At 39.2% G+C, this 19,188-nt stretch overlaps 1 protein-coding gene and 3 long non-coding RNA genes across 4 annotated transcripts; all 4 read right to left on the minus strand.

The window, feature by feature from the left end:
* Positions 1-1,560: 1,560 nt before the first annotated feature.
* LOC119884352 (B-cell receptor CD22-like) lies at positions 1,561-3,385 on the minus strand. The gene is made up of 3 exons (XM_038694781.1): positions 3,034-3,385; positions 2,679-2,906; positions 1,561-2,182 (listed from the first exon to the last, which is right to left on the minus strand). Exons 1-3 carry the CDS (start codon positions 3,161-3,163, stop codon positions 1,920-1,922), a joined length of 621 nt encoding a protein of 206 aa, XP_038550709.1. The 5' UTR covers positions 3,164-3,385; the 3' UTR covers positions 1,561-1,919.
* A 4,479-nt stretch (positions 3,386-7,864) lies between these two features.
* LOC119884351 lies at positions 7,865-9,635 on the minus strand. The gene is made up of 3 exons (XR_005440984.1): positions 9,418-9,635; positions 9,088-9,306; positions 7,865-8,412 (listed from the first exon to the last, which is right to left on the minus strand). It is a non-coding gene; the product is annotated as an uncharacterized LOC119884351 (long non-coding RNA).
* A 1,493-nt stretch (positions 9,636-11,128) lies between these two features.
* LOC119884349 lies at positions 11,129-12,665 on the minus strand. Its single transcript, XR_005440982.1, has 3 exons — positions 12,460-12,665; positions 11,709-11,975; positions 11,129-11,161 (listed from the first exon to the last, which is right to left on the minus strand). It is a non-coding gene; the product is annotated as an uncharacterized LOC119884349 (long non-coding RNA).
* A 524-nt stretch (positions 12,666-13,189) lies between these two features.
* Positions 13,190-18,669, minus strand: LOC119884350. The gene is made up of 3 exons (XR_005440983.1): positions 17,627-18,669; positions 16,183-17,057; positions 13,190-13,270 (listed from the first exon to the last, which is right to left on the minus strand). It is a non-coding gene; the product is annotated as an uncharacterized LOC119884350 (long non-coding RNA).
* Between the last annotated feature and the right edge of the window lie 519 nt (positions 18,670-19,188).

A 19,188-nucleotide genomic window follows, 5' to 3' on the forward strand; every position in this document is an offset into this window, starting at 1 on the left:
TTTTCTTTGTTAAACGTCATCGCTGTTTTCCAGAGAGATTCATATCAAAAGGATGAATGCACGGGAGGATGTGAGCAAAGATGTGCAGCACAGGTCACCAATTGGCGAAACCCTATGGTGGGCCAAAGACACTGCGCTTACAAAAGTGTTTGGGAAGTTTGGGGATCCAGAGGGATGTCTTTACATTAATCTTGTTGTTACACTCAAGACCCTGAGCGAGAAAGATAACAAGAAGCCGACGGTGCGTGCAAATTCCGATGCTTATGCAGAGGCTCTGCTGAAATACCAAACCATCCTCACTGTCCAGACGTTTTTTACGCATCTTCCAACAAACAACTCCATTTTCCTAGTATTTAAAAACAAGTAGAAAGGATTTGCTCACGGCCCATCGCTTTGTCACAAGCAAACATGATAATATGAAAAAATATGCAAGGGATTTTAAGAGGGTAAAGGCAGCAACAGATGCATTTGTGCAATGGGCCAATAGAGAATTAAATGTGTGAGACAGACACAGAGGTGGAACACACGCTGCCAAACCGGAGACCAAAGAAGACAAAAAGGATGCCAGGCGAGTTATGTGATGATACAGCCATATCAGATGCTGACAGCAAGTATGAGGTACAAGTGCACAATGTCATTCTGGAGTCCATCATTGAAAGTATTTCCCAACGTTTTGCTAAAAACAGAGAACTGTACACAGATTTCGCCCTGCTTGATCCCCAGAACTTCAATGGCTTGAAATGTAACGGTGTACCTGCAGGTGCAGTCAGTGCCCTGAGCGCCAAACTGATCAGGCTCGATAGCAGAGCAACTCCCGAGGCCTTACAGGCTGAACTACTTAGCCTGGCCACGCACTGGGACAAGCTGAAGTGATGAGAGATGAGTACTGAGGATGGAGATGATGAGCAGAGCCCAGATGAAGAATGAGATGTTGTGAACACAACATGCCAATCTTGCAGAAAGTGTCCCTTCTGTTGTTATTATGTCCTACAAAGGCATAACCTGCTCACTGACTCCTACCATCTAATCGGACTGTGATACAAGCTTCTGTTAACTCTGTCTGTGACACAAGTTGCATGTGAGCGAAGCTTTTCCACGTTAAAATTCACAGGAGCACCTTAAAAACTTTATGTTGATGGCAATCGAAAAGGAGACTCTGGTTTCTTTGGACACGGATTGCATCATTAAAATGGTGGCAGAGAAGAGCGCTGATGCAACGGCTGCTGATTTAATAAGGTAGGACATGCTTCTTTTATCATGTATTTTATTGTGGTTTGGTCATAACTGATGGTCATGGTGCTTTATCTTTCTTAATCAGGTGTGTTGTGTGCGTCTGGCCGCTACGCCACGCGCGTGTGTGCTTGTGTTTTTGGTCGCTGTGTCATGCTCGTGTGTGCGTGTGAATGTGTGTGTATAGACTGCAGTCTATGCGCCTTGCCGTGTACGCCTACAGTGTGAGAGTCATTGCTGGGCCGGTGAAAACCACATTGCCAGGGCCGAATTTTGGTCCCAATCCAGACCTGGCATCTTGTGACCAATTTAAAGTTTAAATCAAGTCTGTAGCTGAAAGTGTGCTGAACTAGTACCCTTACAGAGTTGAGTAGGGATGAGGAGGATTTAATCCTTCTCTCCATTCACCTACAAATTTTTCCTGGAAAATCTTGAATATTTTGGAAATGATTCAAGGTATCAATGAGAAAAGTACTACCCCTCTATTCATTGAGCTGAACTCAACATTGACTCAGCGTTCACTCGAAATAAAACCGCCTTTAATCATCTGTTGTAGCCGCTGTGAATGTGAAACAGGCAGAGCTGAAGAAAGTGCATGATCAGCAAAACATCTGACTGGATAATTAAGCTTTAAGAAGTTGTCATTAATTGTATAATGTTTTTTAAATTAGCTGCATTTTACTCACATTTCACGTTAATAGCTCAAATCCAGATGTCCTCCCCAGATCATTCACAGCTGCACAGTAATACTTTCCAGAGTCAGAGGACTGGATGGACCTGAAGACAAGCTTTTGTTCTTTACCGAGAGGATAAAGGTTTTGATTTCCATTCTCCTTGTACCAGGTGTATTTAGCTGCTGGGTTAGCATCACTGCTGCAGTTCAGAGTCACTGAACTGCCCTCCACTATCTCAGCAGAGGGACTCACTGACACAGAGGGAAGCTTTGGAGCATCTGGAGGAGAAAACATGAACACTTTTAACATTTAATTTCAAGATGAGGTTGAGTTTTCACAGTGGAGCATTATTTCATTTCAGTGGTGCAGCTTGATTTCCTCGTGTATCAGAAACAGCATGGGTTTCTGTTACCATGGATACAAGTTGAACACTGATACAGTAAAGATACAAGAACAGATAATCAGGGAATTTCTCTGATGATGCACAAGTTTTATCTGATCCAGAGAATTTAAAAAGTCTAATTACAAGATAAATCTTGTTTTAATACATTTTCATTGTGAGTTATTTTACAGTTTAATTTTGCAGTAAAGACGGGGAATAAAAACTAATTATGCAACATGTCTACAATCTCATGGGGAAATGATTTGGTTTTCATCCAGTTCTACAATGAATCACCAAATACCACTGAGTTACATGCAGTTAATGTGCAGTACAATAGGTTAAAGGCTCCACCAGATGGTGTCATGTCAGTGGAAGACTGGATGTAAACTCACACACTGAAGGAGAGCGGGACTTCTCATATCCTCCTACAGCACAGGAAAAGCTTTCTGCAGGGTAAAAGTAGGCTGAATAAGAATTAGATGTCTGTCCCCCAATGTTCTGTCCATTCTTGTACCAGACGTAGTAATGATGACCAGGTGGAAGACAACTGCTGTGACACTTCAGCTCTGCCCAGTTAGAAGACTCATAGATCTGTAATCTGCTCACCTGCACCTGGAGATCTGAATCTGTGAATAAGGAACAAAAATCTTCACTTTAGACTGAACTGTCAACATAGAAACACAGTAACCTTCATAAGATGTTGAACATTTGGAACTAAATAAATAAATATTCAGATGAAAATGTTACCTGTGACAGACAGAGTGACTCCAGGTGAACCAGTATATGTCCCACCTGGTTGGTTTGTTATGAACCTGAACTTGTACTCAGCTGAGTCGCTCTCTCTCAGGTCTGTGACTCTCAGAGTGCAGTAGTTCATATCACAGTTATACTCCACACGACCTGAATACTCTGACTTTGTTTTCAGATCTACAGCATCATCACCTTTAAACCAGAATGTTTTCTCAACTGTAAAATGGTAATTGTTTGTGGTTGGGTATCTGTAGGTGCAGTATATGTACACTGTTGATCCTTTGAAGGCACAGATCTCAGTATAAGTGTAAGTCACTCCCCAGCCATTCTGACTCTGTATCACTGGAACACAGAGCACATCAGACACAATCAACATTAATAACGTCATTTAACAATCAGATAAAGTGGACAAACAGAAAATTAATAAAATGACATTTTACTCTCTTTTCTGGGAGAAAGCAGCAGAACAGTGGTACATAAAATACTCAGTTGTTCTGTATCATTCTTCTCCCAGCACTTCCTAACTCCTGTTCTAATTACTTAATGCTTTATGACTTTTGATGTTATTTCTGAATAAAACCAGGGTGAACAGAGAGAAGTCTAAACACAACGTCTTGCTCAGTTATACACAGTCAGTGCAAAGGAAGATGTACACATGCTTTCTACAGTTCATCTCTATGTGCACTGAGGCAGGACATCATCCAGTCTGAAGGTGCAGTGAAGTGAACAGGAAAGGATCAGACCTGTGACCTTTAATGCAGTTTACTGACCGGGATAAGAGGAGAAATATAAATTATTAGAGAGTCTGTGCTTTTCTTGGTCAGTTCTCTCTCTTCACTCTGCGGTCAGGTTGCTGCTGAGTTAAGTGTGAAAGCTAAAAATAAATGCAGCGCACTGAGGTGTAGGAGAGTTTCTAGCAGCTAAACATAAGACGCAGAAAACTGCTATCAAGATCTCTGACTTTAGCACCCGCTGAATGAGGGTAAATTGTTGGCAGATCGTCAGACCATCCGCCATTTTGGCAGACAGAGAAAACGTTCAACAGAAAGACACGTGTAGTAAGTTTAGTGTAGCCTATTATGGTGATCGGTACACACCCCTGCCTCACACACAAGACACACAGAGCAGTCAGCTCAGGTAATATCTGTGGCGGTGTTTGAACCAAACTCAGCAGTGGAAGAGGCCCAGTCCCTCCTGAGTGACAGCCGGTGAGCTTACCAGCAGCACCGGTCAGACAACAGGAGGGAACTCCGGTGTTGATGGAGAATCATAAGCTTGTCAATCAGAGACAAGAGACATCACTTGGTTTTATTTTCGTTGGCCAACTTTTGTATTGAAAGGAGTATTTTTGTTTGCTTGTTGGGATCCAGAAGAAGATGTTTTTATAGAGATATGGACCCATTCATTGGTGGTTTAACTGAGTGTTAGGCTGCCTTTGAAATATCAGGCTGTTAGTGATTGTTAGGTTAAGTGAAATTAATGTCATGTACTAAAGACATGCACAATGTTTTTTGTGTTTAAAATTCGAATAACATTATTTACATTACAATATGCCTAAATGAGCAGAATGTTCATTTAGGTTATCTTGGTGCATTTCTAAATTGACAGATACAATTTCTGTGTGTTAGACAAAAATACCTGCTTGTCACAGTGGCAGGCAGTAAAGAAAGTTATTTTTGGACCTTGCTGCTGTCAACACAGAGCACAGAAACATCACACTGAGGTCAGACAGTACAAAAGGAACTAGCAGGAGTTGCAGATGAAGATATGAGAGAAGTTGTGTCAGTATGACTTTACTGTGTGAGACCAGTAGGCCTATCTCTCTAAAACCTTCACCGTGATAAAAGTAGCTTCAAATAGGAACTATTTGAAGTCTCTGTTTCCGGTTTACACTTTCTTGTCTAATTATAGAAGTTGGATAATGGAACAAGCCGACACTTTGGTGCGTTAAATTGCATTGCACGTCTTCATTCAATGCGACAATAACACAGCATAGTGCTAACATCGTTTAGGCAGCATCAGCTCTGGAAAAATGAACTCACACTGTTCAATATACATTTGCATTGTGCAAGCAGGACAATGAAATTAGGAAATACCCCCTAAACTGGCTGTTTTCATCATACAGTGTGAACAACTGATCCTGATACTTTCTGATCCACTTATTTTCACATCTGACCTTCAGCCTACTTTTACAAGACATACATTTCCCAGATTCCCCTGTTTTAATGCAATGAATATAAGTTTAGATATTCAGTACCTGACACAGAGAGAAGGAAGACGACAAATCCACTCGCTGCTGCAGTTAAACTCATAGCTGCTCCTCTCATCTCTCTGTGTGGCTTCAGAGACAATAAAACATGTCAGGAGATAAAATAATTTACAAGGCAGATATACAGTATCACTCACATCAATAAACAATTGTACTTACAATGAAGAAGGACGCTGTCTTTAAAGAAGCCTTCCTCTGTGTCAGCAAGCAGAACACGGATATCAGGCTGTTAAACTACTAGATTTCCTTCCTCTTTAGATTATTAATATCATGATGAGCCAAATGCCAGTTAACACCAACATCAAAATAAAGAAGTAACGATTTGCAAACTAAGAACTTAATAAGAGAGAATAAGAAAATATTGTTATGGCCTGTTGGTATTAAACCTGTTTGCTGCTTCCCACTGACACAAGAAAAGAGAAAAGAGAACAGACAGGCGTGAAAGTTGGTTTCATGCATCACTTGACACGTCTAGTGCATCTTTAGACAGTGAAATAACCTTTATACCAGTATGAGTTCAAAGAGATGGACTGCAGCAGTATGGGATGTAAAAAGTCACGTGCTGAGCTCAGTGTTTATTCAGTATTGAGAAACATGTAAGAAAAGTAGATCAGAAACAATGAATTACATTTTGCAGCTCTCTCACTCACAGTCATTGTGACTCTGTGTCACTGTAACACAGAGCACATCTGACAAGATGCTGCTGGAGGTAAGACAGAAAATATGTCTTCTTGTAATTTGGGTGAAGTGACTCTTTGAAACAGGCAGTGGAGGGAGCTCTCAGAGTGAGGAAGCCTGAATGTGCCACAACAAAGGTTCACCACTAGAGGGCAGTGAAACATCACAGATACTGAATCAGGACGCTGAAACATTTTACCATCCATCACTGATTGTTAGGTCAAATTTAAGTTTACTTTTGGGGCAGTTAATTATTAGTGCCAGTAGATACAGGAAGCGCAGGGTATATAGTGTTGTTCATAGCAAAATGAGACAATCGAATCTGAAAATTGGTAAAGTCTTTGTTAGGCCTCCAACTAAGGATTATTTTTACTGTTGATTAATTTTTTGATTATTTTCTTGATTAATCGAGTTGTTGATTGGTTTACAAAATATCTGAAAATGTTGACCAGTATTTCCCAAAGCCAAGATAATGTTTTCAAATGTCTTGTTTTTTTTCATATTCAGTTCACTGTCATAGAGGATAAAGAAAGCAGAAAATATTCATGCTTAAGAAGCTAGAATCAGAGAATATTGACTTTTTTATTCTTAAAAAATTACTCAAACCAATGAATGGATTATCAAAATAGTTGGCAATAAATTTAATAGTTGGCAATTAATCATTGCAGCTCCAGACTGTGTGTTACTTTCAGCCTGTCCACCCCATTATCCCCAGGTCAGATCTACCGGTGTGCATTTTTCTCTGACACCACAGTGTATTTTCTTTGCTGCTTATCACTGAGAGTCACCAAAGTTAGAAAGTTGATGCTCATTGTGGCTCTATAAAGACACACAGCCCTGAAACTGTAAGATGCAACTTTTAACTAATTGACTGATGAAAATGGCTTCAAAAACTCACTTTACCATGAAGATAAACTTGAGCATGACAAATACTCTCAATTCCATATTTTCCTGATACTTTTACTGTTCTGGGCTTCACAGTAATATTTGTGTTCAGGTCTGATGTCAGTGATGGTGAAGTTCTGTCCTGACGGAGTTATGACGTCCTCGTGTAGATGTTACAATTTGCAACACAAATTAAACTTTTTGTATTTACTACATCAGAGGACTGTGGCTGTTAGTTTAGTTCACATGCAGTTCTTCTATTGACTGTGACAGACTGAAATTGTCCGCTGCACACAGATGTTGTCACTTTGTTAAGCTTCTCCTGCTGGACTGAAACTCCAGCATGTTAGTGTCCAGTCCATTGTGCGCCTGCCTGTTTTGCTTGTAACCTCTTAAAATGAAGCAATATGTACTCCCATTTTGTGGCCTCAGTGTAGATATGACTTGTGAGCATTTCATGTTTTTATTTTAGGCAAAACAAAACATTACAGAACAAAGGAGATGGACCACAATAAAAGGAATTAAAAAGGAAGCAAGACAGACAACTGTAATGAGATGTAATATAATGGAGCGGAAATAACCGGAAATAATCACCGAAATTAAAAACTGTAATAATGGAACTGGTAAAAAAAAAAGAGGAAGTAACAATGTGGTGAAAATAAACTGTTTACACAGATAAGAGAGACGTGCACATTATGGGATCTAAAATATGGCTCTTGACTACAATCTAGTGACAACAGAAGGAAATTACAACTAGATTACCTAAATCATGTTCCTCTCTCCTCTTTCTCTTCTCCCAATGAGCTTTTAAATAGCAACTTTATACTACAATTAAACAAAAAATATTAATTACAGGCTTACCTCCTATTAGATATCTGATACAGTACTACAGAGATAAAGTATGTCTGAAGCTATACTGTAGAAGAATTAGGAAAATGTTTGCTAGGTCTAAATTAATCTTTAATAAGGTTAAAATGGATCCTGCAGAGTTTTTTTATCACTAGCATTATGGAGACATGGTTTTACAAGTGGGTTCTAGTTTTGTTTAGCAGGTATAATGTTTATCATATTCACCATGTTAGTTGTGTTCGTTTCTAACATTTGTTAATCAGCACTAAACAGAAAGTACAGCTGAGGATGCTGGGAATTAGTTTTTCAGCTATTTGGTCATAAACCAAAGAAGCAAATAACACATCCAATAGTTGTCAAGATATGTCACAAAATGACACCCTGGTTCTGGTGCAGGGTTAAAGTCGGGATCACCAAAGTCAGTAGGATGCATCCTCTGGGAACCATAAATGTCAGTAAAAACTTTTATGGCAATCCATCAAATAGTTGTTGAACTATTTCAGTCTGGACTCTGGACCAAAGTGGTGGACCAGTTGACAGCCCAACCAACCACAGACTAACTTTGCCATCCCTAGAGCCTAGCACATTTAAAAATGACAGAAAGCACAGATTAGACGTTCCGGTTGTGTTCAGCACTTTTGTTGACTGTACTGTACAATGCAGCTGGATCCTCCACAGTTTCCTGACTTCTGGTCCTGAGAAAAAAAGATAAAGATATAGTATTAACTCAAACTGTGTGAAAATATTGTGAGCCAGGTTCAGGTGTGATGAAGACGTTTCAAGAGACTGATGAAGGCTTACACAGCATGGTTTAATGAGACTCGGCCGAGGAGATGCAGTGCCGGCACACAACATGTGAACACATGAAATGCCAACACCAAATCTGAAGGCTACTTCCTGTCTGATATTTATCCTTCCTAGACCTACACAGATTCACTAAGTGTCCCAATAAGTGTCCTTTTCTACATAGCCAGTCAGTCTGTAATGAAACAACATAAAGATAATCTTGACCTTGGGTTTCCTAACAGATGTATAACAGTGCATCCTTATCAACTCAGCTGCATCAGTCAGCCGACAAGCAGGCAGAGAGGAGAGACAGAGTCTGGCCTACAGTTTTGGAGAGGCCCTGGCTGTCACCTTGGCTTCCTTTAGCTCAGCAATTGAACCTATCATGACCTGCGGAAACCTGGGTCATAGTACCCTTAAATTCCTTCACAAATACAAACAGTGATAGTGAAAATGTAAAGAAAACAAGCAAATGCAACAGGAATGAAAGTGTTAAAATGAAATACTTGATCATCAGCTCCATTAACTGCATGCCATGTTGAGGTTTTAGTGAGGATAATGTTCCTGTGAGAGGAGCTGCTCACCTTGGGGCAGTACTGGCACTGTTAAATTGGACAGCAGCGTACTCAACAAGTTCCTCCTCCTCTTCCTTGTGTCTTCGGGGGACAGCTGGTATGATGTTGGAGTAGACAGCATCTGTCTGGTTATTGGAGAAGTGGAAACTGGCATAATGAAGGTCATCCTGTTCCCTGTCGTCTGGTCTATCTCCAGGCTCAGATGATTGCTTGGAGGATCTCTTTTTCCTGGTTAGAATGAATTAAAAACCAAGGAAATAATAGTTCATCTGCCAACCTGGCTGCTAACAAGACTCTGGTATTCAATGTAAAATGCATCAGTAAAACAAATCTACTCACCCTATCAGTAGGAGGACAGAGAGCCATATGATAGCCAGGAAAACAGCAGATGTTGTTCCAAAGACTGCTGATTTCCATACTCCTGGGAACACTGGAATAAGACAAAATGACTCATTTGAGTGTGTTCAGATGTTTGGCCACATAGCGTGATATAACAAAAATATTTTTCTTTGCACATGTATTATGTATGTTCTTTTGAAAGATCTTTTGCCATCTTAAAAGACACATTACATTACACAATGTCCTCCTGTATCCCCAAGCTCCCCCTGGCCAGCAGGAAGACTTAACCCCTTTACTGTCTCCCTGGTCTGTCCTATGACCTTCTCTCAATCACATGTGCATGGCTAAATCTGGACGCCCTGGCATCATCTCAAATCTCTCCTCTAAATGAAAATCTGCCTCATTTTGACAGCTTGAATCAATGACTTTAGCTTTCCTAATTTTTGTGAACAGAACAACAACTAGTGCGAACAAAGCTGCAGTATTTTTCTGACTTGAAATTCACTTTGCCTGTTTGTTTGGTATTTTAGTGCAAATGTTGCAGGTGAGGTGCAAACAACTGGGAGTTTCAAATAAGGCAGTGCAAAGCTCAGTTACTCTGAACTGTATTCCACTTCACCCAGCCCTTTTGTACAATGTGTCTCGGCTCCTATAAGAACTAAAACAGGGGAAAACAGCCACAAGATCGAGGAAGAACACCAACACTACAGGGGATACAGAAAAGAAGATCTAACGCAGCAACATTGTGATTCCATATGTGTCTGGAATATCAGAGAAACTCTTTTCAACGAACACCACATCTCTGTGTTTCTTAACCCAAGAACACGCTAAGACAGATTCTGGTTCACCCTAAAGACCGCACACCCAAACACGAGAAAAGCAATCTAGTGTATGTGGTCCAATGCAGTGAGCAATGCACAGATCTGTATATTGAGGAAACTAAACAACCACTAACAAACGCATGGCTCAACACTGAAGGGCCAAATCCTCAGGTCAGATCCCAGCAGCCGTCGCTTAACAGTGGAGGGGGTCTGCGACACCACTTGTCCCCCACTTACAATGCTGTCCTTTCATCCCTTCCCAGGAAACTTAACAAACGTTCACTTTTGGCCTCAGGTGAGGATGCCAACGATGGTCATTCAGACTTGGCCTCAGGTGACTCTAATGACCATAATGACTGTTATTACAAATGCCAGGAGCACTAAGAACCAGCAGTATCAATCATCTTGGCAAACGACCCCACAGAGGTTAAACAGCTGAGTTTCCCTACCTTCTCAACTAAGTCCAGTTGCCCTTGATTTTAACCTTAGACTGCTTATGATAACATTGTTCTCATCAAGTTTATTGCAGAGATCCAGGAATCTAGAAGTGTCACATGGACGGTTTAACTCACATAGGGCCTCATTTAATTGCACCCCTTAATCTCCCCACTTTTCATTAAGATGTCTGATGAGTACATGTGTAAGTGAAGTGAAAAACGTACCTGCCACAACAATCAGATGTAAGGTGGAGTTATGACGTCCTCTTCTGTTCTGGGCTTCACAGTAATAATTCCCACTGTGTTCAGCTCTGAAGTCAGTGATGGTGAAGTTCTGTCCTGATGCTTTTGGTGAGTCTTCATTCTCCTTGTACCAGGTATAATTAGCTGCTGGGTTAGCATCACTGCTGCAGGTCAGAGTCACTGAACTGCCCTCCACTATCTCAGCAGAGGGACTCACTGACACAGAGGGAAGCTTTGGAGCATCTGTATTACATGAATATAGATTATCATAAGTTGATGCATATTTGGCAGGATATAGAAAGTTGATCGTGGTCTAAATGTACTGAAGCTGCTCAGTGAATTACAGCAGAAAACTTGAAGCAGGCAGGTAAAATCTTTTCGTTGTCGAGTTAAAGGGATAATCCAGAGATTTAGTTTTGCACTTCCTATGGCACATATGGATGTGCCACCCTGGAGGAGCTGGACTACCTGTGCAACTTGAATGGGCTGCAGATATTGCGTCATGCAACCAGTGGTGACGAGGACGCTAACAAAATGCAAAACTAAAGAACAATCAGTCAGGAAGGGTAAGGAGAGAACAACTGTCTGCGGCCACCACGTGCAAAACCATTCATTTTTTGGGGGGTTGTCTTGCTGTTGCCGCTCCAAAAACAGGTGATTCAAAATTACTTATTCTTCCTAACTGGACAGACTGATATCCCAGAAGTTCACTTGACATGATGTTATACTGTGATGATATTTTTAGAGTGTATTTAATCTCTCAATAGCATTAAACCTGTGTTTCACTCACATTTCACATTAATGATGTATTTAGTTGTCTTCCTCCCCAGCTGGTTCTCAACTGCACAGTAATACTCTCCAGAGTCAGAGGTCTGGATGGAGCTGAAGACAAGCTGTGGTTCTTTACTGAGATCTTCATGGTCTGGATTTTTAGTCCTCTTGTACCAGATATAGTTAGCTGCTGGCTTAGCATCACAGCTACAAGTCAGATTTACTGAACTGCCCTCCACTAAATCACCAGAGGGACTCGCTGACACGGAGGGAAACTTTGGAGCATCTGCAGGAGATATTAACATACATTAACTTTAAAATGTTTTTGTTAAACAGTCTTTTGTTGTTGATAGTTCAATCCTAAAGAGAATCATTTATTCAGGAAGAAATTAAAGAAAGAAAAACAGATTACATTTCCATTTTTTTTTAGATGTTTGATTATTGCTGCTGTCCAGAGTTGCTGTGGTCACAAAAATTCTGAAGACTTTGTGTTTCTTCTGGTGTTTCCTGAACCAATTACCAATTTCCTTTTTTTTTTTATATTTACTAATTATTTGCTAATAATTATTTTGGGGGGAAAGTATCCCTCATTCAAATTGTTGTGGAACTAGTGCTTCAAAATTAAAACAAAAAGCTTGAGTGAACTAAACTGCACAAACACACACACAATTACTGTCACCCATTAAAGACACATATATTCATGATACAGCATTAGTTACACTACTCCACCAGATGGTGTCATGTCAGTGGAAGACTGGATGTAAACTCACACACTGAAGGAGAGCGGGACTTCTCATATCCTCGTACAGCACAGGAAAAGCTGCCTGCAGGATCAAAGGGGCCTGAATATGTAGATGTTTCTTCCTGAATTTTCTGTCCGTTCTTGTACCAGATGTAGGAAGGATGGCCAAGTAGACGACAGCTGCTGTGACACTTCAGCTCTGCCCAGGGAGAATACTTTGATCTGCTCACCTGCACCTGCAGATCTGAATACATGAATAACAGAAATCTTCATTTCTAACTGTCAACACATACAAGCACACAGATGCAAGTAACCTTCATAAGATGTTGAACACATGAAACTAAACTGATAAATATTCAGATGAAAATGTTACCTGCGACAAAACTTCATTTAGTAACTGGACCTTTGAGCCTAGATTTTCTTCATGAAACATTTACAGCACTGATTGCTTGATATTGATCCTTTGGAACAAAAAACTATTTAAATGAAAATGTTACCTGTGACAGACAGAGTGACTCCAGGTGAACCAGTATATTTCCCAAGTTCTTGGTTTGTTATGAACCTGAACTTGTACTCAGCTGAGTCGCTCTCTCTCAGGTCTGTGATTCTCAGAGTGCAGCGTTTGTTCTGACAAAGATACTCCACACGACCTGAATATTCTGGGTCCGTTTTCAGATCCACATAAACTTTATTACTCTCTTTCGTAAACCAGAATGTTTCCTGAACTTTGGTATCATGATTATTTATGTAGGTACATTTTATGTCCACTGTTGATCCTTTTAAGGCACAGATCTGAGTTGGAGTGTAAGTCACTCCCCAGCCATTCTGACTCTGTACCACTGAAAAACAGATGACATCAGAAACTAAAATCAGATTCAAAACATCAGAGAACAAACTTTTTTCATATATTTATTTTTGTAAAACTTAACTGAACTACTGCACATGTTCAAAACTGCGTTGGGAGTCAAACCCTTTGCCATGGAGAATTAACAGTCTACAGGTTTTCATGTCATTTTAAAGACTTTTAGAGGCAGAGGGGAGAAAACCTGTAGACTGTCGGCTCTTCATGGCACAAGACTGGACAACTTGTGTAGGTTCTATGTAATATCCTGTAAGACAAAGAGGATCAAGGTACCAGCGTGTTTTTGGGAACAGCTATCCTGGATAAGCAGTGTCACAAAAACGTATCTCTGTAACTAGAACTGAAAAAGAATAACGTATTTCATCAGGTGTTTCAGTTTTTATTGATACAATAGGAATATTTATCAATGTTGGTGCAACAGCTTCGGTCCATTCATTTAAGACATAGAAAAGGACATTAGGGGGGAATCGGAGGAGCATTTATTTACTTTTTGCTTATTAAAACCTTGTATTAAATATTTGTTGGAGATCATACACCCTAACTCTGAAGTCTCATGGAGGGGATGATGGCACAGACGTAACTATTGTTGACTAGCTATCAGTTTTTAAAGATCAAGTCATCAAATCCGTTTAATTAAAAAAATAAATTTACTTTGTGGTATGGCTGCTGACTGAAGGCCTTCCCCATAACATCAGATATAGCTGTGTATTTTAGTCTTTTCAATGTTTTTCATGCTTTTATCTTGTAATGTTTTTGTATTATTGTCTTTACACTTGTTAAAGCACTTTGTAACTTGTTTTTGAAAAGTTGTGAATCACCTGTTTTTGGAGTGCTCTTAAATAAAGGTTATTATTATTATCATTATAGCTGATCCAGGGTCCCTGCGTGTGCAGGGGGAATTTAAAAAAGAATCATCAATGGAGATCTGATAGGACGATTCACCATGGCAACAGGTAAACAAGCCTCTATTTTAACCCAGTGATGCTCAAAACACATTTAGATACAATGCTTCTATGGGTGGAGCCTGATTCAAAGCTTCGCAGCGAAACATGCAATTTTGTCTATATGTTAGTGTCAACGTTTAATTTTACATAGAACCACCAGTTTTCTGACAATAAGTTAATATACAGCCAATTACAATATACATTTCAATGTTTGATGCTTTAACTAAACATGTGTAAAGAAAAACACTTTCAATAAATGTTTTTAAAGTGCATAAATAAATCCAAAATTGTAACCCTGGGTCGTCATGTGTAGGCGTAGCTTGTATGTTTGTGGTGGCAGAAGAGGAACACTTGCTGAAAAGATGGAGCCCCAGCTTCACCGGTGTTGTGCCGAGTTGTCGCGGGACTTTTGGATAATTTGTCACCGTTGATGAACCACACAAAGAATATTATATCGTTTTTAGACCCGCGAGGAACCGCGACGCGCATGCAGTTGTCGGCAGCACGGCATGCTCGTAAAACTCTGCACAAGACCGGTGAATGGCAGGAGGGAGGGAGGGAGAGAGGGGGGGAGAGAGAGGTCAAAAATAAGCCTCAGTTTAGCTTTAGGGACAGCCCTAAACATGACAAATGATTGTTCATTGATCAGTTAGGCTACAGGCATATAGATTAGTTTGATTGAAACAGTGATTACTGCAGTAGTGTAGGCCACTAAATGTTTCAGTGTAACTGTTGCTGCCTTAATGTCCACAGAGTCACAGTGATACACAGAAGGACAGAGTAGCCCGTATAGATTTTATCTGTGCTGAGGATGAATCCACAATGTCGCTGTCTCAGTCCTTACATTGATGACAGATTGATCATGTTGAAGATCATGTTTGGGTACGGAACCTATATCTAACTGGGACTTTGATGTTTGCAAAAACTTCTGCAAATGAATGTTTTCAGTTTCTGCTTTGGTATCGACAGTATGAATGAGGAAATGAAACGCTGCGTCAGACCGCTGCTTCAGGCTCCTCAGGAGGGGAAGAGTCAGAGAGAAACTCAGCATTTGTTGAAGAAAACCTTCTCCCGAGCAGCTTAGCTTTACAGCATAAATTGCTGGAGTTACTGATCTCGTTTTTTTTTTCTGATCTCGGTCTCTTAAACTGATAACGCAGAGTTTCCCTCATCTAAGGCTTAACATACTTCTCAGTAATCCTGCTTTCTGAAACTGGCCATGGACTACAGAAAATTATGACAGATTATCAAATCAAAATTATTTAATGTGTGTAATGAGGCAGAAATGCATAGTGAAATGTAAAGAGGAGACAACATAAATACCATAATAAAGAGGGTAGAAAATGCAAAGGAAGAATAATAAACATATTAACAAAAATATTAAAATAAAAAAATACATTTGAAAAACAATTAAGTTGAAGATTATAAAGGGCAATAAATAAATAAGGTAATTAATACAAAGGTGAATAAATACATAGAAATAGTGTTTTAAGTGAGACTCCCAGTAAACATGGAGACCACCTGAGTAAATCTTTATAAATTGCATCATAAATTAGTATTTTAGTGTATTTTCCTTTATCACATATTTAATAATTATGAGTAATTCAAGGGTATATCACAATGATTTAAAAATTGATTTGCCTTATCCGTACACAACACACACACACAGATTATATGTGAAAAATCCAATTAAATCCACAAACCACTATGTGCTACCAAACCAGATACAGACATTTAACATCCAAGTAGAAGCACTGAGTCCAAAAGCTAATGTTGGTGTTGCAGTCAGAGTTTTAAGGTGTTTTAAATTATCACACTGCATAAAACAGGTCAAATATAGGAATATGGAGATCTCAGAATGAATAATTTAATTAAATGTTCTTTCTTATACTCACTTCAGGTTGCTCTGACTAAATGTAAATACATAAATGTAGATATACAGCACCTGGTACAGTCAGGAGAAGGACGACAAATCCTCTCGCTGCTGCTGTTAACCTCATATCTGCTCCTCGCGTCTCGCTGTGTGACTTCAGAGACATTAAAAGATGTCTGCAGCTAAATAATGTCCACAGAAGTAAATCATTCACATCAAAAACACTTCTACCTAACATGAAAGGAAGTTATCTTGATAAGACAACGTTACTCTGTAAAATCCTCCCAACTTCCTTCCTCTTTACATCATTTACATGAATAATGAACCAAATATACAAGTAGACTTAAGTTCACACTAAAAAGTAACTTGCTTTGTTGTTTTTGCAAACTATGAACTTTCTGTCTATCTATTTAAGAGAGTGTAACAAACTAGTTTTGAGGCACTTCAGAACATCCAACAAACAACAAAGACTATCTAAGGAAATCTTATCGTAAATGTGGTCATAGTTTAGGGTCTGTCAGTGATGCTAAACTAAACAGGAACAGAAGGAAACAGTTTGATGCATCGCTTGGATGCACACCATGGGTTCAAATTGTTGTGCTGCATCAGTGTGGAAAAAAGTAACATGATGCAGTCTTATTGACTGTATAAGACCTATTTTTCAAAATAAAAGTTACATGAAAAGACTAAATGTTGCAAAAAGTCAGACAAATTATATTTACAGGTGAATGCAGTCAAATACTTTACATATACTAAAAACAAAGTAATTTTCTCTAGGGCATATAATTCATTTGTAAATTATTGGAGAGGCATATCCCAAGAAAAATATTAACTAAAAGAAAGAACTAAAAAAAGAAACAGAATTATCATAAATGCAATATATGTTTTGGTCGTTGACTGTGCTGTACAATGCAGATGGATCCTCTCCAGGTTCCTGACCTCTGGATCTGAAAAAAAAGAAGATATTGTTTGAAAAAATATAATTACCATCACATCCCAACAGTGTTTTAGAGTTTAAAATATAAAAAACAGGGGAAATGACAAATCAACACATTTATTTCATTTGTTATGTCATCTGAATCTTGCAGTGAGTAGTGTTGTAGTACTCGAGACCGGTCTTGGTCTCGAGTACTACAAAAAAACGTATTGCTTCAAATGCAACCGATAATCCTACTTAAAAATATGTTCCCCCTTCCTGCGATGGTAAGCATGGAAAAGGAGTGTTGAATAAAGAAGCTTTTGTTGATTTCAGCTCTTAGTGTTTGTATGTGGGTGTTTTACTGGGAATGTGGATCTTTCAGATCAACCTGAGAAGTACCTATGATCTCGTTCCACATTTTATTGTGTGTCATGTAATATGGGGAACTGGTCTTGGTCTCGACTTGGTCTCAGCCCTTAAAAGTCTTGTTCTTGTCTCAGTCTCAATAAACTCTGGTCTTGGTCTTCACATAGTCTCGGTTTGGGTTGTCTTGACTACAACAATTGTAGTGAGGATAATGTGAGAAGAGCTGCTCACCTCGGGGCAGTATTACTCTTAAATGTGACAACAGCGTACTCCATGAAATCTTGTTGCTCTGTGTGTCTGAGGGAGCGAGCTGGTCTGATGTTGGAGTAGAGAGGATCTGCCTGGTTGTTGGTGAAGTGAATGCTGGCATATTGAAGGTTATCCTGCTCCTCTGGCTGTTCAGGTAGAAACTGCACAGACATATTTTACATGAGTGGGTTTTTCATCTGAATAGTGAATTCTTACAGATGATTGCAACCAGGACAGAAAAGACTGAAGCAACTACAGCTGTGGTAATGATGGAACAATTCCTCCTACAGGACTATAGGTTTTTAAAGAGTGACAGGAAAAAAGTCACCAATGAAACCCACAATATTATCAATTTATAGCATGTAAAAGTGCTTAGCAAACAGATAATTTATGCAAAGGAAAGAGCAAAAGAAGTTAAAAACGAGAGTCCTAATATCCATTAAAATTTACACAAACAACAACTATATAAAAATGTATTAATCTGGGGAGTTTCCACAATTGTAAATAAAACCAATGTTTCTAGTTTGCCTTTCACACAATTCTGATCCACTTATTTCCACATGTGACCTTCAGCCTACTTTTACAAGACCCACATTTTCACAGATTCTTCCTTTTAATGCAATGAATGTAAGTTTAGATATTCAGCACCTGACACAGAGAGAAGGGAGACGACAAATCCACTCGCTGCTGCAGTTAAACTCATAGCTGCTCCTCTCATCTCTCTGTGTGGCTTCAGAGACAATAAAACATGTCAGGAGATAAAATAATGTACACAGGAGATATACAGTATCAGTCACATCAATAAACAATTCTACTTACAATGAGGAAGGACGCTGTCTTTAAAGAAGCCTTCCTCTGTGGTCAGTAAGCAGAAGATAGATATCAGGCTGTTAAACGACTACATTTCCTTCCTCATTAGATTATTAATATTCACAAGCTTACTGCCAGTTAACATCAATATCACAATAAAGTTGTAACATTTTGTTAATTATAAACATAATAAGACAGACTAAGAAAATAGTGTTATGGCCTGTTGGTATTAAACCTGTTTCACTGTAAAAATCCCAGATACAACATATTTTTTAAACTCTCCCTATTTTAAGCACCAAAAACAAGACAGGTGTAAAAGTTGGTTTGATGCATCACTTGACACTTTCAAGTGCATCTTTAGACAGTGAAAAATTACCTTTATACCAGTTTAAGTTCAAAGAGATGTGCTGCAGCAGTATGGGATGCAAAAAGTCTCATGCTGAGCACAGTGATTATATATAAGTATTGAGAAACATTTCAGAAAGAAGAAGTGGATTATATGAAAGCGGAATCTTTTTTTAACAATTACAGTTTGCAACTCACTCACAGTCATTCTGACTCTTTATCTCTGTGTGAACTGAGGCAGGATGTCACACAGTCTGCAGGTGCAGTGAAGGAACAGGAATGCATTGGACCTGTGAATGAGGCTGTTTTACTGAACGTGATGAAAAGCAGAGTTTTAATTACAAGAGGAGGAAACAATTTTTTTTGTTCTTGGTTTCTTTCTTCTGTGT

This window comes from Micropterus salmoides, unplaced genomic scaffold (assembly GCF_014851395.1).
Source record: "Micropterus salmoides isolate LMB-PRFRI ecotype aquatic unplaced genomic scaffold, ASM1485139v1 Ms_hic_scaffold_3374, whole genome shotgun sequence".
Taxonomy (NCBI): Eukaryota; Metazoa; Chordata; class Actinopteri; order Centrarchiformes; family Centrarchidae; genus Micropterus; species Micropterus salmoides.